At 42.4% G+C, this 25,063-nt stretch overlaps 2 protein-coding genes across 16 annotated transcripts in view; both read left to right on the forward strand.

The window, feature by feature from the left end:
- tjp1a (tight junction protein 1a) overlaps nucleotides 1–22,216 on the forward strand; it is a 94,486-nt gene extending 72,270 nt beyond the window's left edge. For 3 of the 12 annotated variants that reach the window (XM_084008933.1, XM_084008938.1, XM_084008943.1), the window contains 22 exons: nucleotides 2,615–2,757; nucleotides 3,426–3,531; nucleotides 3,813–3,963; nucleotides 5,367–5,475; nucleotides 5,588–5,807; nucleotides 6,938–7,122; nucleotides 7,359–7,454; nucleotides 7,970–7,996; nucleotides 9,907–9,989; nucleotides 10,410–10,620; nucleotides 11,528–11,628; nucleotides 11,714–12,064; nucleotides 12,980–13,231; nucleotides 14,383–15,216; nucleotides 15,406–15,485; nucleotides 15,642–15,818; nucleotides 16,001–16,107; nucleotides 16,273–16,517; nucleotides 16,941–17,095; nucleotides 17,178–17,398; nucleotides 17,641–17,784; nucleotides 20,462–22,216. In XM_084008933.1, coding sequence (XP_083865059.1) covers nucleotides 2,615–2,757; nucleotides 3,426–3,531; nucleotides 3,813–3,963; nucleotides 5,367–5,475; nucleotides 5,588–5,807; nucleotides 6,938–7,122; nucleotides 7,359–7,454; nucleotides 7,970–7,996; nucleotides 9,907–9,989; nucleotides 10,410–10,620; nucleotides 11,528–11,628; nucleotides 11,714–12,064; nucleotides 12,980–13,231; nucleotides 14,383–15,216; nucleotides 15,406–15,485; nucleotides 15,642–15,818; nucleotides 16,001–16,107; nucleotides 16,273–16,517; nucleotides 16,941–17,095; nucleotides 17,178–17,398; nucleotides 17,641–17,784; nucleotides 20,462–20,556 — 4,093 coding nt within the window. In that variant the 3' untranslated portion in view covers nucleotides 20,557–22,216. The remainder of the gene's footprint in view (nucleotides 1–2,614; nucleotides 2,758–3,425; nucleotides 3,532–3,812; nucleotides 3,964–5,366; nucleotides 5,476–5,587; nucleotides 5,808–6,937; nucleotides 7,123–7,358; nucleotides 7,455–7,969; nucleotides 7,997–9,906; nucleotides 9,990–10,409; nucleotides 10,621–11,527; nucleotides 11,629–11,713; nucleotides 12,065–12,979; nucleotides 13,232–14,382; nucleotides 15,217–15,405; nucleotides 15,486–15,641; nucleotides 15,819–16,000; nucleotides 16,108–16,272; nucleotides 16,518–16,940; nucleotides 17,096–17,177; nucleotides 17,399–17,640; nucleotides 17,785–20,461) is intronic. The other 9 variants (XM_084008941.1, XM_084008934.1, XM_084008939.1 and 6 more) reach the window with 6 other exon arrangements.
- A 1,125-nt stretch (nucleotides 22,217–23,341) lies between these two features.
- The window catches only part of fam189a1 (family with sequence similarity 189 member A1), a 76,124-nt gene continuing 74,402 nt past the window's right edge, over nucleotides 23,342–25,063 (forward strand). For all 4 annotated transcript variants that reach the window (XM_084009069.1, XM_084009070.1, XM_084009071.1 and 1 more), the window contains exon 1: nucleotides 23,342–24,694. In XM_084009069.1, coding sequence (XP_083865195.1) covers nucleotides 24,452–24,694 — 243 coding nt within the window. In that variant the 5' untranslated portion in view covers nucleotides 23,342–24,451. The remainder of the gene's footprint in view (nucleotides 24,695–25,063) is intronic.

The following is a 25,063-nucleotide window of genomic DNA, read 5'->3' on the forward strand; positions in this document are numbered from 1 at the left end:
ACTGTGTGAGATACGGGTGCCAAACCTGCTGTTTTATTCCTGAAGAGCAAAATGTCTCACTGGAACAGGTAAACACAGCCCAAATTGAACTGAAAAACCTTCATGTATTACTAGTGTTGCACAGACACACATACAGCTGTTGTAGCCGTAGTTCAGTATGCTGCTGCTAGTTTAGCTCTTCTGGCTTAGCGTAGATGATCATTGTGTCAGACTGTGGAGTAACCTTAATTGTTTCAATGCAGGATGAGGGCAAATGCACTGTTTCACAGATTACTTCCAATGTAAGTGAATGCATCAATCTAATCCTAGGCAGTGTGCGTTTGTTTTGAACATTTATCATTGAAATACTTCTGTTGCTCTCTCCCTCATCCCTCTTTTATCTTTGTGTACCAAATGTACGTCTGTCCAGAAGTTAGAAAACCAAATGTTATGTCATCCAATTTGAGTGTACCATTGCACATTCTGTCTAACTGGTTAATCTGGTAAGCACATGAATTGTCATAAGTGGACTTACACCTGCTTCTCATGTGTTTGTTTGTGTTAGAAAATACTGAGGAAGTAACAGTCTGACTGTCACAAGTCTGTGATGCCAGGGAATGTTTTACTATCTCCCAGTTTAGTAGGGAGAAAGGAATTTGACATACTTCCCACAGTGCTTTGCAGCAAGCCAGATGGTTTGCTTAACCTGATTGGCTGTAGGGCTTAGAGGCATTCTTTTCCCGAGGGCACGACGCTGTTGCATGTATTTGAATACGACATTTTATCAAATCACGCTTCATCCAAAGAGTCTCTTCGTGAGCATGAGTATAGGCTACTTTGTACATGAACCCTGTGCTGTCTTTTAAGGAAGTAAACTCAAACTCAATATGGTTCAACTAACGGATACATTTGTGTGAGTAATTCAATTCTTTTTACCTAAAATCTAGATGTTTTTGTTCATGACATGCTTAATTGTAAGATTAGTTGGTTAGTTTTAAAGAGTGAAATTTTGCAAAGAGATGTCAGTTTATTTACTTTTTTAAATGTGTTGAAGCTTGTGGATGGATATGAAATTATAGATATCAGGACTATTAAGCAGCGTAGAGATTCTAGTTTGGAATGTTTTGCATTGACCGCTGTTGATGTCTATGCGGCCACATCTCTCCTGCTCCTTCATCTTATCTTCTCTTACTTCCCCTGCTCACTCTTGCCTGTACCCATACTGTAAGAATGTGTAAGCGAGGGGATTGAACAAAGGCATCTGTCAAATGTTGTTTGTCATTGTGAAGCCTGTTTTAGCACCATTCTACAGCGAGGAACAACAGATTTAGGCCACAACATCCTCTACCACTCCTCTCTCTCTCCGTCCCTTGCTCTTGTTGTGTTTGTCTGTCTCTTTTTACAAGTCTATCACACTCATGCATCCATTGCATACACAGTCACAGACACACTCTCTCTCAATTCATTTTCAATTCAAAGGGGCTTTATTTGCATGGAAAACATATGTTTAAATTGCCAAGGCAAGTGTGAAATAAGGACAAAAGATGTTCAAACATCTCTCTCTCTCTTCTATTTATCTTTGGGCTGCAGCTCTCATCTGCCATTCTCACTTCACAACAAATACCTGACAGTACTCTCTGATGCTGACATTTAAAATTCATGAACTGTAGTGAGAAGTTGGGGACCAAGAAAAGGCAATGCTGTGGTGGACAATACTGTAAATAGGTTAAGCCCTGAGTGTCGATCATAATGCATATTTACATTCATATTTTACCATCTACATCCCTGTGTTACAGTTTATTACATTCACGTTTTACTGTATTTACCATCACTACCGTATACTTTCCCTACACTGTATGTGTTCATACTGCCTGGGCAAAACTGAGGGAATGGGAGAAGTTGCCTAGTGTGAGCTGGTGGCACAGCCTGCACCTTTCCATTCTTCTACAAAAGCTTCTGAATGCAGCTCAAGTGCTGTGCCAGCAGGCAGTCATGTGACCAGATTGGAATTCAACCATTGTTTTTAGCAGCAGGGCCTTTTCTACTCTGTCAAACGTAGCCTACAAGACTTGCTAAAAAGACACACACACGTACACACACGTACACACACACACACAGTTTCCCCTTGTTTATTCTATCCAGGTTAAACAGGAACTTGGACTGAAAAGTATCCTAACTCCAGAGTTTATGTTGGGAGACTTGATGTGATTTTTCTTTCTCTGCATGTATGCTTTTATTGGAATGGTTAATAAAATGGGAGTTTACATCAAACTTCCATAAAAATGTAATTTGAAAGTTACAACATTTATATACCCTGCCGGCTCCAATTTAAATTATTATGTTTCCCGTTTGGGAATGTGGTATGCCATTTACATTCGATTTGTCAGAGCCCCGCATCCTTCTATTGAATAGTTATTGTCTTCTCGTTTTCTTTCCACGTGTCCTTATTGGTCCCTGCGTTTTCCTTTTGAGTTAATTTTAGTGTGGTGATGTCAGCACAGGAGAGAACCATATGAACATCTACAGAACACACACCTTTTTCCACAAATGCAAAGTGTTGCAGTTATTTAAGGAATGCATTAATGGAAACTGTCATGTTCACAGCATTGACAGTCCACTCTGACTTTGTCTTTTTCAGCCATCGAAGTCGAGATGAGGATCGTGCATCCAAACCAGGGGCCATGTCCACACCAGTCAAAAGCTCTGATGATGGAGTTTTGTCACAGGCCAGTGACCAGGCCAGCTCCAGAGATGACAAACTGTTACCCCCACTGCCTGGTACGGAAACGTCTGTCCATCAGCCCTCAGCTGTAGGGATTAGTTGGTTTCTCATGTTTCTGTCAGTTGTTCCCACGTTTTCTACTTCTACATCTCAATGTAATAAGTACAGTTAGGTTTAAGTTTGGTCTTACAGCAAAGAAGAGCCGATCCCAGCTGTCATTGGGCAAAGGCAGGGTACACCTGGACAGGTCGCCAGTCTATCACAGGGCTGACATGCAGAGACAGACAGCCATTCATACCTACGGCCACTTTTAGAGTCCTCAATGAACCTATCCCCATCCTGCATGTCTTTGGACTGTGGGAGGAAGCCGGAGAACCCGGAGAGAACCCACGCTCACACGGGGAGAACATGCAAACTCCACAAAGAAGGAACCAAACCCAAACTGGGAATCGAACCCTTTCGCTGTGAGGCGACAGTGTTACCCAATACACCACAATGCAGCCCTGTCAACACATTGTCTTAAAATATATTTTCACACATCTTTCTCTGTCTTCATAAAGAAGATAATGTAACCATCTGAGAAAAATATGTATATTTAATATTAAGAAACAAATACTCATCAACGAATCTGCTTGGATAGCCATCTTTATTGTACAGAATGACTCTACAGGTTTCTGTGGGAGTAAGTTTCTTATTTTACTCTCTGTTGTTGTATTTCTCCCAGAACCAAAGCCAGTTTATGCACAGCCTGGTCAGCCTGATGTGGACCTGCCTGTCAGCCCCTCCGATGCCCCGGTACCCAGCGCCGCTCACGATGACAGCATCCTCAGGTAAATGTTCCATACACTCTCGCCCAAACCACCTTACAGTTTTGGCTTGGTCATCCAGTCCATATTATTATTATTATTATTATTCACTTAAAAAAAGTATCCTCCCTCCATATGCTTGACATTTAGTTCAGATATTGTATTCTTGTCAGCATTTATTTTGGCTTTGCTTTTACACCAAAGTCAAAGCGGTCCGTCTTCTTTCTTGAATGATTGTTTTCACATCAATGTGATTTACGGAACCCTTTGCTTAATTCTTTCTGTCTACCTGTGTTTTCCTTCAGGCCGAGTATGAAGCTGGTCAAGTTCAAGAAGGGAGAGAGTGTCGGTCTGCGGTTAGCAGGAGGGAATGATGTGGGGATTTTCGTGGCAGGTGTCTTGGAGGACAGTCCAGCGGCAAAGGAAGGGCTGGAGGAGGGAGACCAGATTCTCAGGGTACGCTACACTCCATTATGACTTTGTTTTCACTTTTGTCTCGTAACATTTAAACTAATTAAACCAAAAGTCTAACGTAAAAAAATAAAGCTGAAATAAGTAGATCTAAGTTGGTTTTCACAGCTGAAGAAAGACTCTGTCAAATTTGTGCTCCTTCTGTTAAAGAAAATGAACTCCTCAGCCATTCATCAAATATGCCGTGTATTTGTAATGTGTTGTCCTAGTATAATGCAGCTTGTAAGATGGTTCAGTCCTGCTTTTGCCTTTTAGAAATGATTAAGTGTTACTATTTTTTTCCATGTCCCATGTATGAAAGTGGGAAGAACACCTGGTGTTATTGTCAGAATAGATGAGCAGTAGCTGCCCACACTAGCTTAGATAATCAGTGGTGAAACTGTGTGATCCCATGGTCACAATAGTTTATTTCTGTGTGAAGAGACGTTGGGAATACAGTACAATGTATCCGTCAGTTTATGAGTCATTCCAGGCTCTGTTTCGTGTCAAAACGCCCTTTGTTTCCAATGTGAAGACACAATAGTGGTTGTTCTTGCACTCTGACCTTGGAACAGTTGACTTTGTGTCTCACTGAACACTAGAGTAACATTGTTGATGGGATGATGGAAACCCTCTTGATGTCAGTGTTGGATCCGTGGCCAAGCATTACACGTCTATGTTTAATGGTTTAACTGTGAAGCTGCTCAGCAGTGCACAGAAGAGGCTGAATCCTCCCCCCCCAATGACATAAGCATTAATGGACTGCATTTATCTTATAGACAAAGCTGTCCATTACTGTATCTCCTCCCCTTAATGAATATACTGTGTCTTGTGTTCCTCCCACTCCACAGCATAGATCTCTCTGTGCCTGTGTGTGTTCTCTCCCCTGTACAAACACACCTTAGAGACTTCCAGGACATTGTTTTCCATCTTTGCATGGTTTCCCTTTGGCCATGGTGTGCTAGTGGAGATAAAGACGTCAAGCTCTCCTATTTCTGGGAAGGATAAAGGTGTCTTTCTGAGGTTCAGTGATTCAGTCCATGTGTTTCTGGTTCCCCTGCTTCCCCTCAACCAAAGTCAATAAACCTCAGTAATTGTGTTTGGGACAGCAGCAGGAGACGAGGAGGAGGCTGCTCGGTTCTAAGGGGAATATATCGCCCTGCTTCTGTTGAGGAACACATTTGTCTTTTCCTATGTTCCTGTTATGTACTATATATGTAAGAAATAACAATAGCTGCAAGAGTTTGTTTTTTTCCAAGAAAAAAGAATAAACAGGGAGAGACTACACTAGAGTATTACTCTAATCAATAAGCATTCAGTAATCATAAACATTTAACTGAGAGTGTGTTCCATTAAAGAGATATAAAGAGTTCATATTTTATAATGCATCTTCTCTTCTACATCCATAGGTGAACAATGTGGATTTTGCCAACATCATCCGGGAGGAGGCTGTGCTGTTTCTGCTGGATCTCCCAAAAGGAGAAGAAGTTACTATCTTGGCCCAGAAGAAGAAGGATGGTGAGTGATGACAGTATAAAGTACTGTGTTAGGAGTGCAAACTCATCAGGCATCGCCAGCACATTTTAAAGGTTGCTGTAATCATCTCTATTATTTTCTGCTTTATCCTTAGTGTATCGGAGGATAGTGGAATCGGACGTGGGGGACTCCTTCTACATCCGGACTCATTTTGAATATGAAAAAGAGTCACCGTACGGGCTGAGCTTCAACAAGGGTGAGGTGTTCCGTGTAGTAGACACACTCTACAACGGCAAACTGGGCTCCTGGCTCGCTATCCGTATTGGCAAGAACCATCAGGAAGTGGAAAGGGGAATCATCCCCAACAAGAACAGGTAAAATAAGTTTAAGGACACACCTTGTAATACTTGTACAGCTTGTACTGGCACTTTATGAATGGAAAAGGGTGGAGGCACAGGAATAGGAGTACGATAAGGAGCAAGAACTTGATTTGAGAGCATCTTTCTATTTATTTGTGTGTATTTTACACATTTAGCCTGATTTGCTAACACATCTCATGTGTCAGGTAAACAGTTTTGTAAGGATTACAGTGTGGGGTTTGTGAGGACTTTATGAGGTCAGTGTGTCTGAGGATATGCAGTATAGATGATCCAGCCAACAGCATTGTTTTATCTAGGCCTGTCTCCATAGCCTCCAAGAGCCTCTGGCAGTGTTTACACAGAGATTCTTCAGTCCTGCTCACAGTAAAGACACAGCTTTCCACATGCTTTATGCATTTATATCACATACATTAAGCATTGTAGAATCTCAGATTCTCAGCCAAGATAAACCTTCCTCCCTGGATATTCGTTGAAAACACAAACCCCTAAAATCACACTCAGAATTCAACAATATCATTAGAAAAATATACATGAAAGGAGGACCGTTATTATTCAAAGCCCCCCCAAAAGCCCACTGCTTTACACTCTTCCCCGCTTATTACTGTTTTCTTGTCATTTTATATGCTAAAATATATTGGCCTTTCTGCAGTGATCTAATGACATACTTACTAACATAAGCTTTAGTACATAAATGAATGGTTTGTAAATCTGTAATGGTGGATGTTGTGTTCTATAAATAGGGCTTGTTGTTATCGGATATCAGAATGCCGACTCTGTTATTCTGTTAATGACTTAAGACTGAAAAATCATTAAGCGTGATCTATAAACTCTTCATAATGTGGATATTGGACTATAATTTAGATTGTACTTGTCCTCAACATATCAATTAGCCTAAATATTGCATTTAAGCATTTCATCAGTCAGTAATGTACTCCATAATCAGTTTGAAAACCATTTTCAACTCAATTCTGTGCAATGGTGTTACGATTACAAGTCTAGTTAATTAACATGGCTTTTTCCTCCAAACAGTATAAAGCTAAATGCGGAGTACCTGAACAGTCTAAATGTGACTTAGATTTTGACTTAAGTCCTGAAAGCTGACCATACTACTCTTCTTTATCCAGAGCTGAGCAGCTATCCAGCGTGCAGTACACCCTCCCCAAAACACCAGGGGGCGACAGAGCAGACTTCTGGAGATTCCGAGGATTGCGAAGCTCCAAGAGGAACTTGCGGAAGAGCAGGGAGGACCTGTCGGCTCAGCCGGTTCAGACCAAGTTCCCTGCCTATGAGAGGGTGGTGCTGAGAGAAGGTAAGAACATTGGCCAAGCCAGTAACGGCAATCAACTCTCACATATCTGTATATTTAATTGTAGGAAGAATTTACAAAGTATTGGATAGATTTCAACATTTTGGGTTTTTATGCTGCGAAGCATTGAAAAGTTATTCATTTGTACATTACTGATTGTTTATTATAATGCAGGAGCATGCATGTATGGTCTGATTTGTAAGTGGTACATGATGCTTACCTTGTGACTTCTCGTACAGCTGGGTTCCTGAGGCCTGTGGTTCTCTTTGGACCGATAGCAGACACGGCCAGAGAGAAACTGGCCAGGGAGGAGCCGGACATTTTTGAACTAGCAAGTAAGTGATAAAGTACCAATCAACCTCCTTTGTGTTGTGTCTTACTGTGTTTCTATATATCTTTTGCATATCACACACTAAAGCTGAGGGCTGTTTAACTTTCAGCATCCATCAAATTGTCACAGTAGCAGTCAGCATCAGTTCTCTTGTGTGATTTGTAGCAGTATCTCTCCTGACTTGGCACAGTGAAAAAAGACATTAATCAGGCGTCACTACATCGCTCTTCTTCTTTTAAATGTGCTTCTCTGTTGTAATGATTGGCACAGCAATTTATTTTAGTAGGTTAGTTAGTCAAGTTGTGTCTGTTCTTTCCTCCATATATTTTCTAGCTTCTCTCTTCTTTTGTCTCTTTTTACCTTTCACTCTTCTGCACTCCGAGCAGAGCTGCAGTCAGTCCTCATCCACTGCCTTACACGCCGCTCACACACATTCACTACACGTAAAAAGTGATTCCATAGCTTGATGTTTATTTTCATAACTCCAGTGATGTTTGTGTAACTGTATTTTCTTTTCAGAAACACAGCAACAACAAGGAGGGGAAAGTATGTCTATTTGTGCATCAACTTTTATTTGTTTTATTTGATTCAATGAATGGTAGATAATCTGGAAACTGTTGTTTGCAGGCTAGCTGGCCTATAGATGTTCAACAAAGCGTGCAGGGGAATAGCACTTGATTTATAGGCAATATCATACTTGCATATAGCAATTTTTTGTACTTTATGTATTGACCCAAATTGCACTTGACTCTAGCAAACAATTATCAGTTATTATCAATATTAAGTATATATTTAAGATTTTTGAAAGCTCTGATGCATTAGCAAGGATCACATTTTTCACATCTAAACACATTCAATATCCCAAAATGTTGCTGTTTTTTTTTTCCATTCGACACTTTTTTTCTCAGCCAAATTTAAATGTTGTGATATTTCATGTTAATCGTGAAAGAGATTAGTGAATGCCTATCATTGTCCAGTATTCTTGAATAGATAAAGTAGCAATTTTATGGTTAAATTCAGTGGTATTCCCAGCATGTGCAGCTGAGCAGTTAATATGCCATGAAAACTGAGATGTGTTGATTTTTAACACAATCCTGATGTAATGATCACATAATGAAGAATATACTGGGAATGTCAAATTTATTTGGGGTTTAAAAAGTTAGAACTCTGCTCTTTCTACCAATTTGTCCCTATTTGCCCGTAAAAAAACACATACTAAAAATGCAGCAAATCAACATGCCATTAACTGGCCAACTGGAGGCTTTTCCCATAAAAATTAAGGGGCTGGGTTTTCTTGCCCACAGCACCACCCATTAATATGAATGAGATTATAATATTCTCATCTCCTACCATCTAAAAGTGTCCACGTCCTAAAATAAATCACACTACACTGCATTACATAATACATCCTGGAATATAGCAAAAATGTCACCAAATATTTGGATGTCACATTCATGTGTAAATATGTCAAAAGTGTGTTGGTATGGAATTTGATCCAAACGGGTCATTTAACAGTTTATGATTGAGACTACAATCAAACCACCACTGTGATGCTACTCTACAACCACATAAATCATATTGCATTTCATACAAAGTTGACAGTGATTTGTGTGTGTGTGTGTGTTACCGTCTAATGTTTCATAATGCATCGATGGCATACATTCCCTGAGTGTCAATGGATAGACTTCCTGGTCTCAAAATGGGTCTTTTTACTTTCAACTAGTGCACGGACATGACTGAATCCCAACATAAATATTTTAACATTGCTGCATACGCTTATATCTTGACTTGTTGCATGGCTATATTTATCTGCTCTCCCTAAAATGTTATTGGGTAGATAAGTGCAGTGATTCCAGATCATAGATCCTATTAGGAATTAGAAATGTTAGAAATCAAGCCCTGTCCTGTGATGTGTTTGAGTGATTATTATACTACATCCTGGTGAGCTGACTGCTCTCTTTCGAACCTTGTGTGGCTGTGCAGGAAACCATTGCCTATCTTTATGTCAATCATAAACTCTTCTACACATCCTTGCTTTAATCCATAAGGCTTACAATGCCATTGTATTCTCATTAATCTCAAAATGACCCTCATGTTCTTGTGTGTGCATATTTCATGTCAGTGTTTCTCACAAAACACAAATCCTGCACCGTGATTTATACTGTTACATGCACACAATCATTAAACGCTGAATTTAATTTCCCTTAACCTAACCAAAATACCTAACGATGATTGCATGAATTGGCTGCTGTCCTAATTTTGTATTTACTATCTGGCTGTTACTATCTTGTCCTCTCCTGTATGGAGATAATTCTGTATTTAACAGCTCTATTTATGGGAGTCGACAACTGCACAATACAAGGATATCTAATTGGGGCACAGACAGTCTGGATTTACTGTTATTTGTCTCTTGTGTTGATGTGATGCAGTAATTCTGTCCGTTTTGTCTTCTATAGAGAGTGAACCCAGGGATGCAGGCACCGACCAGAAGAACACCGGCATCATTCGCCTGCACACCATCAAGCAGATCATTGACCAGGTGAGAAGCTACACATGCACATGCATTTAGATATAAAGACAAAAGCTAGAGGTAGAAACATCTTTTGACAGATTTGTTATGGTAATGAGAAAATGGCTGCGAGACACGCTGATATGTGCAGCTCACTGCTGCCCCCTGGTGTACTACACTCTTTAGTGCTATGAAGTACCTGAACCTCAACAAAGTGGTGAGTTGTACTGTTGCATGTTCACTTGCAAAACTAATACAGACTGATGAACTGGCCTTAGAAAGGTTCAAGATCTGCTGCGCATAATGTATGAAAAAATCCTCATGGCGCTGTATATATTAAAGTATATTATTCTATCTTTAAAACTACTTAGCTTGGACTATCTTTCTGGGGAAATACTCACATTAACAACAACTGTATGTTTCCGTTTTATTTGTTTTCTGTGTATAAAGGACAAGCATGCAGTGCTGGACATCACCCCTAATGCAGTGGACCGTCTGAACTATGCTCAGTGGTATCCGATTGTGGTGTTCCTCAACCCAGACACAAAGCAGGGCGTCAAGACCATGAGGACGCGTCTCTGCCCTGAGTCTAGGAAGAGCGCCAGGAAGCTTTTTGAACGAGCCCTCAAATTAAGGAAGAACAACCACCACCTCTTCACCAGTGAGTCAAAGGGGGGAGGGGTAGATGTGGGCTCCAAACACATGGAGGGGAATGGTAGAGGTTTTACAGGCAGCAAAGACACATTTTAACAGCAGTTGACAATTGAGTAGTGCCGCAGTGTGAGAAGCTCCACACTGCACTTATGGCGCCCTGGCCCTGATCTGTCAGACTCCTTAAAAGCGCTTATTCAGCACAGACCGTCACACGAGCACCCACAGGGCCCTTTCTCTGCATGCTATCTTTGTGTCAAGGGATGTGGTGGGATCATGCCTCAGCAGCATCTGATGCTGGTAAAGATACTACAGAAGTCTTCTCAGCTCATATCCAGCCTTTGCAGCACACATATGCATTCTTCACATAATCTGTCCAAACAACTATTGCACAACAAGCCTCATCTGTACCTCTCAGTAATCATGTTCAACTATTAGAACTGTTACGATTATCCAACAATTGCTGTATATAAAACTGGGAAAAAGATAAAGCTGGAATATTTTCACATTGAGAATCTGGCACATGGGACGATGCAATGCAGGACGTGACTGTAAACTGCCATGTTATTTCCTTCAGATTGAGGGAGAGCAGTTCCCTAATATGGCTTTCAAATTCTCTAGTCTGATGTGATGCATTTTCACATTTTATTCAAAAACAAGAAACATGCTTCTGAACTGTGATTTTGAGTGCTTTTATTCACTCAGACTAATAGAAAACATTTACTGGGTCCAAAGCGACTTGAGTCCTTGAGACAGACATGATGCCATTCACATAGAAGTGGCAGAGCATTTATGGATTAGCATGCATATCTAAAACTATCTTTCAGTTATGATGTTATGCTATTAAAATGTTGGTACTCATTTGATTGGAGAGATGTTTTGTTTTTTTCTTCCCTTTCCTCTCTGTGTGTATTTAGCGACCATTAACTTGAACAACATGAATGATGGTTGGTTTGGTGCGCTGAAGGAGATAATCCAGCAGCAGCAGAACCAGCTCGTGTGGGTTTCAGAGGGCAAGGTAAGACACACACACACACACACACAAACAGCCATATCGACTGGAAATTATCTTTACTCATTTCCTCTCACTTATTGCTTCACAGGCTGACGGGGCAGCGGAGGATGACCTGGACATCCACGACGACCGCTTGTCCTACCTGTCAGCGCCAGGCAGCGAGTATTCCATGTACAGCACCGACAGCCGCCACACCTCCGACTACGAGGACACGGACACGGAGGGTGGAGCCTACACCGACCAGGAGCTGGACGAAACGCTCAATGACGACGTGGGTCCACCCACAGAGCCTGCCATCACCCGCTCCTCTGAGCCTGTCCGTGAGGACCCGCCTGTCATCCAGGAGCCCCCTGGCTACGCTAGCTACTCACACACAGTGCAGCCGGACCCCCTGAACCGCATCGACCCGGCTGGATTCAAGGCAGCGGTGCCGCAGCAGGTAGCGTTTCTGAGAGCTGCACGTCTTCCCTGTTGTCTGGAGGACGTGGTTTGCATTAGAAGGGTTTTCTGGAGGCGCTACTGAAGGCACTTTTATATTTTTACAGTTATTCTGTCTATTTACTGTTACCAAACAATATCAGTGGGAAAGTGAAAACTTCTGTGGTCAGGTATTTAATGCAATATATAAATATAATATATAATATATAAATATATATTTATGATATTATTTATTTTATCTATTTGCCTTCATCTCTTTGTTGATTGATGTTTTGCGCATGTGTTTTTTCATTTTTTAAAAGGAAAATAACTTGAAAAGTTTTACTGTTACTCTTGTACTCTATATTACCACAAGCTGTCTTATTGGTTTGACTGTTGCTGATGTCACTGGGAAAAGAAACGTGTTTCTCTAAGTGTCTGTATCAGTACTCACCTATGTGCACTTCCTACCTTTTGTTTTACCTGTGATCGGGACTGTGACAATACAATGCAAGGAAGGTATTATGTGCATGTTGGAAATGGCAGTGTTAAGCCAGTGTACCTGTGAAATGTATTTATCAACACCCGATTGGCCGTTGTGACACCCAAATCTAAACGTTTGTCGTCTCATGATGTGATATCAAAACTAAAAGGGGGAGAAAAAAAAAACTACTGTATTGTAACCGTAGAATTAAAATCAAATTAGTATACTCTAACAATGAAAACTTGTCCTGCTGCTAATTCATAACTTTCACGTGACATTAGTTGATCTACAGCTACTTTTAAATGTGGAGGCGGGTGTTATTAGCTGTTGAAATCGGTGTAGGCACGAGTAAGGAGAAGACCGTTATAGAGGGGCTGTGGAGGTAGTAGCACTTGTTAGTACTGCACCATAGTGTCAGCTCGTGTTATTAAACATTTCTGAACCACTTCACAGAAAGCAGAGGCTGCTGCCGTCCCTAGCATCCCCCAGCAGCCTGAGCCCCTGGCTGAGACAGTGCCCCCTGCTGTCGACGTTACTGTAAAAACTGTAGGGGGTCTGAGCCCTGATGAGGCTCCTGCAGCTCCTCACACCATGCCAAGCCCCATCCCAGAGGCTGGTTCACTTAGGAGGCTCACCCCTGAGCTAGCACCTCAAAGCACCACTCCAGAACCTCTACAGTCTGGACTGTCCAGTTCAGAACCAAAGGTATCCATCTGACCGTCACTGGACGCTCCGTGATCCGGCTCAGCCCAGCTCAGTCTGACCTGGCTGACCTCCTGTGCTGCTGCTGCTGCCTGTCTACCTACCTTCTTCCTGCTGCCACGCTTCTCTCTCTCTCCTTCCGCCCTGCATGTCTGCTGACCACAGTGCTGCCCAGAAGAGACAGAGATGTGTGTGTGTGTGTGGGCATTATTGTGGGTGCAAGAGTGTGTATGTGCGTGCACGTGCAGGCAAACACTGGTAAACAACAGTGGGTTTGGAAGTGATGGCTGCCTACATGTAGAGGAGCAGCGGTCCTGCAGCTCTCACTGTTGCTTATCCTCTTTGCATGGCTGCGACATGTTTGCCTCATTCTCTGTTAACCACTAGTGGTAGATCTGTTTGTGCTGAATTCATCAGTGCAGATTTAATGGATTGTTTCCCTGTAAAAGTAGCCATTAATTTTCCAACTATTCTTTTTGCCCTGCATTTGGAATCTAGATGTTACCAAGTAATACAGGTCATCTCAACAAACATGTCCTGCAGATTAGCATGGATAGTTAATGGTTACTTCTCAATGATCAGGTTTTTTGTTTTTTTGTTAAATAGTAATGTGAATGTTTAATTTGCCTTAATTACATCAAGACAGTGGGTGACATTTTCCCTTGTGAATGCAAATTTGTAGTCAAATTATCAGTTGGCCTTCTATAATTAGTTTGTCACATTCCTGTATAACATTTTCCGTTCTGGCAGTTTAGACAAGAAAAGATGCATCCCATTGTTTTGGTGTATTTTTTTTTTATTTTATTTTTTTTAAACTTTGTCATACTTTGTTAATTTGATTTCAGTGTTTAATTTAGAGTTGCAGTGGTACATTGTGATGTTTTTAAGCTGCAATGGGTGTTTGGCTGTGCTGCGAATCCTATTTAAGCTAGAATATAAACTGACCAGTAACCCTCCCTCTCAGTTTCTCTATTTCAGGTCTTTCCCTTCTTGTTTCTTCTTCTGCAATTAATTTTACGGACGTGTTTTAACATTCTCATTTCTCATACTTTAAATTATTTTTGTATGTCCAAATTTCCATATTACATATTTTCTGTCTGTGTAGTGTGTATGATGTTGTTAACCTTGTTCTTTGTTGTGTATTTGTTTGGTAGATGTTTCAGAAGGATCCATACAGCACAGACAACACAGGGAGAATCAGTCACAACATGAAGCATGTGGCTTACAACCCTCAGCCCGGATATCATCCTGACCAACAGCCATATAGAGATTACGACCACCCACCCAGTCGGTATGATGTCAGCAGCAGTGGAGGTGGTTACCCAGAACCAAAGTACCGAAACTATGACTCTAACCCACCCTACGAGAACAGTGTGCCTCACTACGATCAACAACAGTGGAACCCCTATGGCCAGCCCCTCCCTACTGCCAACTCCCAGGGCTACGATCCCCGCGTCCCGTACGGGGACGGCCCTGACTCCCAGTACACCCCTCCTCTCCGCTACGACGAGCCCCCACCTCAGCAGGGATTTGACGGGCGGCCTCGCTACGGTAAACCTACAGGTCCAGGTCCTGTCCGTTATGGTGATCCTCCACCTCCTGCTCCAGGGCCTGACATGCACTACGACCAGGATTCTCACCTGAGCAGCTACCCCTCAGCTGCCCACTCCCCAGACCCCGCTGCCCAGCGGCCTGCCTATAACCAGGGACCAGCACCGCAACAAAAGAGCTACAAACCTCAGCAGTATGACCCCGTTCCTGTGAACTCTGAAACCAGCCCCACACCTCCTCCCAAAACAGAGGCCCCCTCACCTTCCCCTGTGGACACTCCAAAGCCTTTCCCTGCCAGAGAGGAGCCACAGCCACAGCGACAGGATGACCCTGCCATGCGGCCACAGTCAGTCCTGACGAGGGTCAAGATGTTTGAGAACAAACGTTCTGTGTCTGTGGATAGAGCCAAAGAAACAGGAGATACATCTGGGAACAAGGTACACTATTTGGGTTTGCTGTTGCCTTACATAATGCACCTTACAGCGTAGTACAGTTACAATTGTTTCTAGTGTACTTAACTTGTATATTTGCTCTTCCCCTTCTTGAGAAATAAGCACATTGAAAGTGCACATTTGTAATCCTTTATCCTTTTAATTAATTAACAGTCATTGTTTTTGCTGTTACAGGCAGCCGATTTACCTTTGAAAGCAGGTGGAGTAATCCCGAAAGCAAATTCTCTGAGCAACCTGGATCAGGAGAACTATAGGTAAGCCCTTGTTTATGCAATGTCTTATCATTGAACAATTTGATCAAGCACCTTCATTTTGGCCATTTGTCATCGCAAACTCTTCTTCTCTCCCTCCGCTCTCAACATCTCTGCCTTGCTTTTGACACGCTTGACTGTTTTATCGCACCAACCCAGAGCCCCAGGGCCTCAGCAGCCTCAGTCCCAGGTAGCTGATGACATCGTGCGCTCCAACCATTACGACCCTGATGAGGACGAGGACTACTACAGGAAGCAGCTGTCTTACTTTGACAGGCTCCAGACTGGTCCCAATAAACCCCAGCCACAAGCACAAACGACTAACAACTACGCCAGGTGATGCTCGTCATCCACATTCTCAAGCATATAATGTTCTTATGAAACGTCTTTCTCTTCTTTAGAAGGAAAGTTGGAAGAGACCTTGTCTATCTTTAACACCCTTTATGGTTTTTATGGTTAATGTCTGGTTTATTTCTGCTGTGAATCTTGACCTGCTGGTTTTGGTGTTGTGATAATAGGACGGAGTCAGTGGAGAAACCAAGCCCAGTGGAGAAAAAATATGAACCAGTTCCCCAGGTGACGCCTTCTCTGCCACCAGCCACACTGCCTAAACCTGCACCTGAAGGTAAAAATGCTCCGTCATATCACAGAAAAGAAAATGAGTCGGGAGGATTTTAACTTATTGTAGTTGAAGATGCATCTGCAGAAAATCTACATGATGTCATACAGATAAAAACAAGCACTCAATGGCACAAGCTCTCCTTGGCTGACCCTTGTGTTTCTTCCACAGCCAAGCCTCCTGGCCGAGACGACACTGTCCTGACCAACTTCCTGCCTCACAAGAGTTTCCCTGAGAAATCTCCAGTCAACGGCACTAGTGAACATCCTCCAAAAACGGCTCCACCAGCAGCCAACTACAACCGCTACGCGCCCAAGCCCTACACCACGTCTGCCAAGCCTTTTGCGCGCATGTTCGACAGTCCTAAATTCAACCACAACCTTCTGCCCAATGACAAGCCTGAGACTGCTCCGAAGGTAAGCTGACATTTTAGCACTCACAAAGAGGGTCAAATTATTAATAACACAAGGGAGGCATTATGTAGCTCTTTCTGTGAAAACAGAGATTATTTCTCAGTCACAGGTTCCCATTTTTATATAAATTCACAATTAAACGCCAGGTTTTTCTGTCATTCTTGGTATGGTTGATCTCGTACTGACTTCACTGTATTTTTACAGTTTATTACAATTTGTTATGGCATTTCTATAAGTTCACTTTTTTCAAAACTCTATCTGTATATTTTCTCACACATGAATCCACTTGGTTCTGAGAAGCTATTTATTCCCTCTTTTGGTTGTTGTTTGCCTTTACGTGAATTACTCCAGCTCCAGGCTCTCAAGCTAAGCCTCACTGTCACTGCCTTTACAGTTTAACACTTAACCATCTTGTGTTTGGAACAGGGACGAAGCTCAAGCCCGGTGAAGCCTCAGATAATCCCGCAGCCCCAGAACACAGACCATGACAGCGGTCTGGACACTTTCACACGCACTATGGACCACCGCACCAAACACCAGCACAACAACATCAACGCCATGCCCAAGGCCATCCCTGTCAGGTAACAATCTCAGTCTGACGGCTGGTTAATTAGTATCGTGTTGAATACGAGGGTGTGAAAATAAAGGTTTCTGCCCCTTCAGTCCTAGTGCCCTGGATGATGATGAGGATGAAGATGAGGGTCACACAGTAGTCGCAACAGCTCGAGGTATCTTCAACTCTAACGGCGGTGTCCTGAGCTCCATCGAGACAGGTGTCAGCATAATTATCCCACAGGGAGCCATCCCTGAAGGTGTGGAGCAGGAGATCTACTTTAAGGTCTGCAGAGACAACAGCATCCTGCCGCCACTCGACAAGGAGAAAGGTAACTCACAAAGATGGAGGAATGACGAGGCCAGGTGTTTTTTTCACATTTAAATGGTAGGATAGTTTATGAAGCCAGTATTTCAAAGCTTAATTGTGCATGTTGTCCTTTGGGGAGATGTGCTGGATTGTGCCGACTCATGATGTTTCCAGTGTCACCGACTGTCGTGGGGAAATGTGATTTGAGACCTGCTTGTGTGTGTTTGCTCAGAATGGTCCTGAATGTTGTGTTTGTGTTTACAGGAGAGACTCTGCTCAGCCCTCTGGTGATGTGTGGACCTCATGGCCTCAAGTTTTTGAAGCCTGTGGAGCTTCGCTTACCTCACTGTGCGTCTATGACCCCTGACGGTTGGTCTTTTGCTCTAAAATCCTCCGACTCCTCGTCGGGTATGCTGTGCTCTCTCTGTTCTTCGGGGTCGTTTGGGCTGGCTGTGTGATAATTTGAGGGTTGTGGGTCACTGTTTTATTATTATTGTTTGTAGTTTTCCCCCTCGTTTTGATTCTCTTCATTAAGAATCAAATTAGAAAACATTTGGACGAGATATTTTCATCACTCTCAACGTGTTGGAGAATCAATCTAGGGGGAAAATCAGTTTTTTTTTTCTTCACAATATTGCTTTGGTTGATTCATTTTCATCATTTATTTCTAGATAACTCACCCACTCAATCTCTCATTCACTGTATCACTGGTTTTCTTTGTTTGGTGTTAAGATCAAAGTCTCTCCTCATTGTTTTCACATGTGGAAATCACTGTTTTTTCTCTCTGTTTCTACCTCTGGAGTCATTTTAACAAATTCCTCTGATTTCTTTTAACATTCATGCATCAATCACTTGGCTGTATGATAATTTAATTTCACCAGGTAGACATTTAATGCATGCTGCTCTTCTCAAGAGTGATTTTTCTCACATAGCCACCCAAATCCTGACCTGAAGAACAGCTTTTATAGATCTCTCCGGAAATTGGGACGCTGTCAGAACCAATAATGCCTTGTCTTTATCTTGCAAAAAAAATATATCAAAAGTTACACAAAGACATCTTGTTAGCGTGTCAAAATATAGCTCTCTAAATTTAGCTTCTGACTTGCTAAGTTCTTATTCAAGGTAGCGTTCAGGTGACAAGAAAAAAAATACACCTAATTAATTTGTCTTTCAGAGCAGCTTCAGTTTGTTTACTAAAAGGAGTCTGGTTGTGAAATTGGATCTGGAGGAAACGTGGGAAGTGGAAGTAAAGAAATAGATGAAGCTCTCAGCAGCTGCTGGAGACGATTCCCCTCAGATAATTGTATCTTCTCTTTCAGTAAATGGTTGTTTTGCTGATGACACATTTACTCCACCAGCTAATAGAGATGTCCTCGTAAAAATCCAAGAAAACCACAGAACAGAATACTGTTAGTGTGTTGTATTGAAGTTGATATTTATATATATTGCATTTAAAATGATCACTAATGTATTTGAACAGAAACCAGATGAAGGGAGAAGGTTGCACAATAAATTAATGTCAATAGAAACTAAGACCAGCTACCTTAAGTTCCATAAGGTCATAATGTGTCCGTCATGTCCTTGAGCAAATATACGTCTGAGAGATCAACGAGACTCAAAGAGGAGAAAGTAACCGTAAAAGTAACTAATTCCTCCTTTCCCTTTTCTTAATACTGTCCCGCTCACATTTCACATCTTCAAAAACAGTGGTGATTTTGGCCGTGGTCAGGATTAGCTGTTAATTAGCCTCATTTTAAGGATGAGACTTGGAGGGCTGAATGAGATGTGAGCTCACTCCGTTGTCCTGCTGAACGGTGGAGGGATTATCGGCCTGAGTCGTAATCCTCTTATTGTAAAGCAGGGCTGCTCTCTGGCCTCCTCCTGTCCCTTCTCTGGTGCTTCTTTGCTTCTCCTTTTTTCTTCCTGTACAGCTCACTGCACCTTACCGCCTCCCTCTTATGTGAACTGCTTTAATCTTGAGATGATTGTGTTAGCTTACCGGCTGACACCAGAACAACTGTGATACAGTTAAACTTAAACGTTTAGTGTGGATGCAAATAATGCACATAATGTGTTTATTTAAAAACTTCACATGATACCTTTAATGTCATCATAGTTATCATGTTCTAGAAAAATTGCACTCCAATTTACGAGGTGAGGTTTGCCCCTGAATTATTTCTGAAATATTTAAGAATACTTTTGCTTTTCATATCGGAGAATGAGGAAAAACGAACACCTGTTCTTGTAAGGTGCTGGTTCACAGGCATACATCAAAGAAAGGCAGGGAAATCCACACACTCATAACACAGATGCAGTTTTTTTTTTTTTTTTGAGTCCCCAAAGATCAGCGTTTCGGCACACTGCCTCCTTCAGGATGAAAGAATGCCTCTTCATTAGTGTCGAGGCTTCCGTCACTCTCACAGACAGGATTGTGTGACTTGTTTTGGGCTTAGTTTGGGTCCTGCATTTTAAAGAACTTTTATTTTGCTGGTGACCAAACCGCCAACCATGTAGTCAACAAACAACCAACCAAAAAGGGAAGGAGGAAATCAGTTGTAACCAGTAATATGAGCCTACAATTCACCTCACCAGACGCAGTGACACGACATCTAATATCTTTAGAGCTTGAAAACAAAGTATCTGTCGCTTTCCCTCTCTGCCTTTCATGTTGCATACCTGAACAGAAGATAACATTTATCTCCTCTACCCCACAAGATGACAGTGTGGCTGTATTTAGAGTTAACCTGTGCTGTATCAGTGGACCTCTGCTGAATTGGCTCTGATCGATCGCTGCACTTGGCACCGACTTCTGTGTTGTAATTGTAATTACCTTCGGACCTCACAATGGCTGGAGCAGGGGACATTCAATAAAACTAATACATAGGCCACAAAACCATGGTATTACTTAACAGGGCTGAGAGATGTAGATGCAACCGAGCAGCGCTGCTTTAGACTGAGACTGGAGTCTCAGTTTGTAAGTGTGCAGTGCCTCTCAATGAATTGCAGCTTGTAATTTGCCTTTTTTTTTTTTTTTTTAAATAAGCAGCTGCTATCACTCACTCTCCCACCATCTGTCTGTCCACAGGTGACCCCAAAAGCTGGCAGAACAAGTCTCTCCCCGGAGACCCCAACTACCTGGTGGGAGCCAACTGTGTTTCTGTGCTCATTGACCACTTTTAAGCACGAGCAGCGGGTGTGATGTTACTGAATGTGGAACCATGGGGGCTAAACTGAAGATGGACCGACACACTCCTAACATACACACACACACACACACCATATGATGGAGTATGAAGAAGATCCAGTCTGTGCTGTTTACTACACCCATGGATGAAGGCGAGACACTGATCATGGTTACAAGCTGTTCTTTAAACTTTTTTCCCCAATTTGAAGTTTTGATGTGAAAGGAAACCATGGATGCATGACCGTGCCACTAAGGATTGACGCTACATATGTTTAATGTCATTTATACATGAATATAGACTGAGGGATGGCTTTCGAGGCAGCATACATGCTTAAAAAAAACCCTTTGTTGGTATATTTATGCTATATATGCATACAGTATATATAGTAGTATAGAGAAGATTTACTAAAGTTTTACTCTTGAATACAATTACCGGTCAACGTTGTGTTATTTTTCAGTTCAGGTGACTGAATACAGACATGTATCTCCGCTGGGTTTTTTTTTTTTTCCACATTGAAGAGATTTAAATGAAGGTTTGAGGCAGACGTGAGGTGATTATCTGATGAAGAAGTTGGCAAAACATGAGCTGGATGTGAACCCAAACAGCACACTTTTTTAGAGGCGCTCTTCCTGTATTCCTTTTCCTCCGGTCACATCTTGTAGCTTAATTTCTTAAGGAGCACTACATCTCTCCTTCCAGCCTGAGGGAGATCTATGCATGTTCTTGACTCAGGTCCAGCAGCCTCTTCACTTCCTTCCTCACCTCTCTCTCTCTCTCTCTCTCTCTCTCTCTCTCTCTCTCTCTCTCTCTCTCTCTCTCTCTCTCCCCCTCTCTCTCTCTCCCCCTCTCTCTGTGCACTCTTGCACTCACACACAAATAAGCAGTGATGCCTTATCTGCAGATTATTCACTTTTCATTAAGAAAAACAAAGTAAGTTATGATAAATTATGGTATGTCATTTTTTTTTGCCATTTTTTGTGAACCCACTGTATAAATGAACTTGGGTTTCTCACACAATAACAGTTTATAAAGGATAACAAAGGTATGCTCTTCTTTTATCTGCTATGCATTACTTAAAAAAGAAAAGAGGAAAAAAAAACCAGAAAAGAAGTGGCTGTAAATAAAGCTAGCATATTGCCTTGTTTCTTTTGTTTGTAAATGAACTTTTTGTATGTCTTTCTTTTTTTTTTGTATAAAACTTAGAGAAACGTGTTTTAAAAAGTGGAAGAAAGTGAACGTGGTTATCTTTGTAATCTGGATATACCCTCGAGCCTTGGAACTTGTAACCTAACAATAATACGTCACATCTTTTCTACCAATGTATTCACACTATGTTATGGTCACAAAAGCTTTTTAAGGATCAGGAAAGTGCTTGGACTAAAATACATTTAAACATGTTCTTTTAAAAAGGGTGTGCTCTCAAAGTGTCCCCCTCACTGATTTGTGATACTGGATGCTGTATTGTGTGCCCTTAAATGTATTTTTGTACTAATAGACATATGATGTATGGCACACCAGTACCATTTTATTTTTAGATATAACACGGCTTTAATTGGATATTAGCTCTTCACGTGTGGCTGACTTTTTTTTTTCTCCTCTGCAGCACAATTTTACGTATACCACTGTATTAATAAATAAAATCATTTTTAAAGTAAGGGATGTTTAAGGAGTTTTTTGGGGGGTTGGGATTGTTTTCTTTCTTTTTCAACTCTGCTGATTATGGCTTCTCTCTGGCGTTCTGTTATTGAAAATAACTTCATGTGGCACTCTTTCTTTGGATCCATCGTTTCATCAATAACATGAGAAAGAGAAATGCTCAACAAGATTTGCCAGAGCCAAACTAAATTGCTTATTGTATCCGAGTTGCTTCAGTCGGTGAACTTTGGAGCGTTTTTATTCGAAAAATGACTCCATTGTTAAAAAGAATGCTAATTTGCACAGCTAGATGGCGCAGTTGAGCTCTGAAAGAGCGCTATACAAGGTCATAAATGCAAAAGTCCTTCAGCTGTGATTTTAATGTTTTTAAATATGTTTTCGTTTTCGTCCCTACAGCCTGCATGTGGTAACAAGGTGTTTGATGAGGAAAGACATATGTTACAGATGAGCATCTTACAATATCCCTTTAAAATGTTTTATTCATAAAATGCATTTAGGAAACCTGCCTATGCAGAAGGAAATAATGATCCTAATGAGAGATTTGCACAATTGAAGGAGTGTTGCAGGGTGTAGGCGATGGGGGTTCTCGATCTGGGGGTCTGGACCCTGAAGAGGACCCAAGATAAATTTGGCTCGTTGATAATTAAAAAGAAAGCAAGGAAGAAAATATGTTGCCCATGTGTTACTCTCTATTTCCCTTCTCTTGTAAAATACTCGATGTTTTCACCTCTTCAAACCTCTAAATGTCCTTTAACTGAAAACCGAGAAAGAAAAAGTCCTGCTCTGATTAAAAAAGTTTGATTCTTTTTAATGGATCACAAAGATGGAATACTTGACTTCCAATTAAGTGAAAGTAAGCATCTAATAATACACACTTCTTCATTAGATCTAGTTTTTTTGTATGAATCTGAATCAACAATAACTAGAGACTTGTATTGTCAAACAAATGCATTTTGGTAGATGCTATAGTATGTCTTTCAAAATCAAGCGTGGAAATATCAAGTAGCATGAAATGGAAATAATTAAGCAAAGTCAAAGTTCAAACAATGACTTAGATACTTTGCGTCACTTGTCACAAAACCTGCCCGGACGTCCTTTAATGATCACTATTTAAGGACGTGCAGCCAGTCTCATTTCAAGGAGCTCTCAGGTGTGTCGCATTTACTACCTGCGTGCACGAGGAAGGACGCACGAGCCAGAGCCAATGTCCAATGACAATGCATGTCCTGATACTGCGGCTGGTGCTGAGGTTACAGTCACTTTGTTTCACGCAGGGACGAAGCCACCGGAACTCAACGCTGGCATGTCATTAAACTGCATCCACGACGTGCACAAACACACAAAAAACCCGACGCTCACGTCTTGACGAGCTTTATATGTTCGTCCACGTTTTCCCTCCACCACTACATCACCAGCAGCGAGCAACAAATCACGCGCAGCTCTCTTGATGCTGCCTGATAGGAGAGAGCCCACCCCCCGCGTCCACTCTCGTAGTAAAACCGAGTCCGCGCAGCTCGCCGCCATGAAGACGCGCACAGTGGCACATCTCCAATACGCAGTGAGCATCTTCCCGTCCTGGCTCTGAGATCTGCTGTCGTCTGTGAAAACCCACGGCCGGTGCCTCGCGCGGAGGAGACGCCGCTCGCGCACAACTGCGGAGGGTTTAAGACACGAAAAACTCGACAGATTCTGCGTAATTCCGACGTTTTTCTCTGCTTTGTCCTCAAGGAGAGCACCGTTTCTTCCTTTCACACGCGTCGCCTCTCGCTTTCGAGTAGTTGCAGCCTGCGGAGAGGAGCGTGGCAGCGTGACAATGGTGCAAGACTGGCTGACAGCGGCGTGACACGGTGTCGGGTTTGGGGGGTTTTGACTTTTTTGCGAGGCGACTTTTGAGGAATGGGCTCTTCGCCTGAGCGGTCGCCGAGAACTCCGGAGGTTTATTTCGTGCTTTTGGACGTGAGAAGCTTCCTACTTTCCGTGTGTGTTATGGTAAACATCTGGTGCCTCGTCCAGCCCGCTCTCTCCTCACCGTCCTCCTCCCTCCCGCCGCAGCACATCTCTAATTGGAGCGACTCCGAGCATCTTAATTGATGGAGATCACCCACACCGGACACTGACCTCCAGCTACACCGTTTCCCCGGCGCCCTGCGGGCGGAACCCCCGCCACTCTTCTCTCCGTGGACGCTCCTCTCCTTTTATCTGCCGCCTTGTTCGTCGTCGACCCTTCAGTGACGATGCCGGTGAACGCGCTGCACCGCAGCAGCGGCATCGGGGGCCCGGGGTCCCTGAGTCCCGCCTCGCTGTCCCGCAGCCTGTCCCGACTAAGGGAGTTCCGGACCCGCACGAGGATCATGCTGGCTCTGGGGGTCTCTCAGATGGTCCTGGGGAGTCTCATCCTTGCCGTCAGCTTCGCGGCTCTGGCGCTCACCACGTCACCCAGAGTCCGGCACTCGTGTCCCTTCTGGGCAGGTTTCTCTGTGAGTACCACGATGACACGACGCTGCTTGTATGTGGGGGCATGAATGAAGCGAGAAGAAAGATGGTGTAGCAGCCCAGTAAAACCATTAAAACCACTATGTAACAGCATGGCAGAGGATATCATTAAAGCGACTTTTCTATTAAATAGCATCCATGAAGATATAGGCTATTTCTCACTGCAGTGATCTCAGGCTGTATTGTGTAGCATAGTTTTATATTGGCTGTCACTGCAGACTTTAAGGAATAATCCAACTTGATTAGGTTATTTTTGGATTTCAATGAGATCCAGCTCTTTAATCTCAGGTAGAGAGCTGAACTAAGTGGCGTGTCATTGCCATGAAAAGGAGGAAATTGGGTTTTTGAATGAC

Source organism: Eutrigla gurnardus (genome assembly GCF_963514095.1).
Source record: "Eutrigla gurnardus genome assembly, chromosome: 1".
Taxonomy (NCBI): domain Eukaryota; kingdom Metazoa; phylum Chordata; class Actinopteri; order Perciformes; family Triglidae; genus Eutrigla; species Eutrigla gurnardus.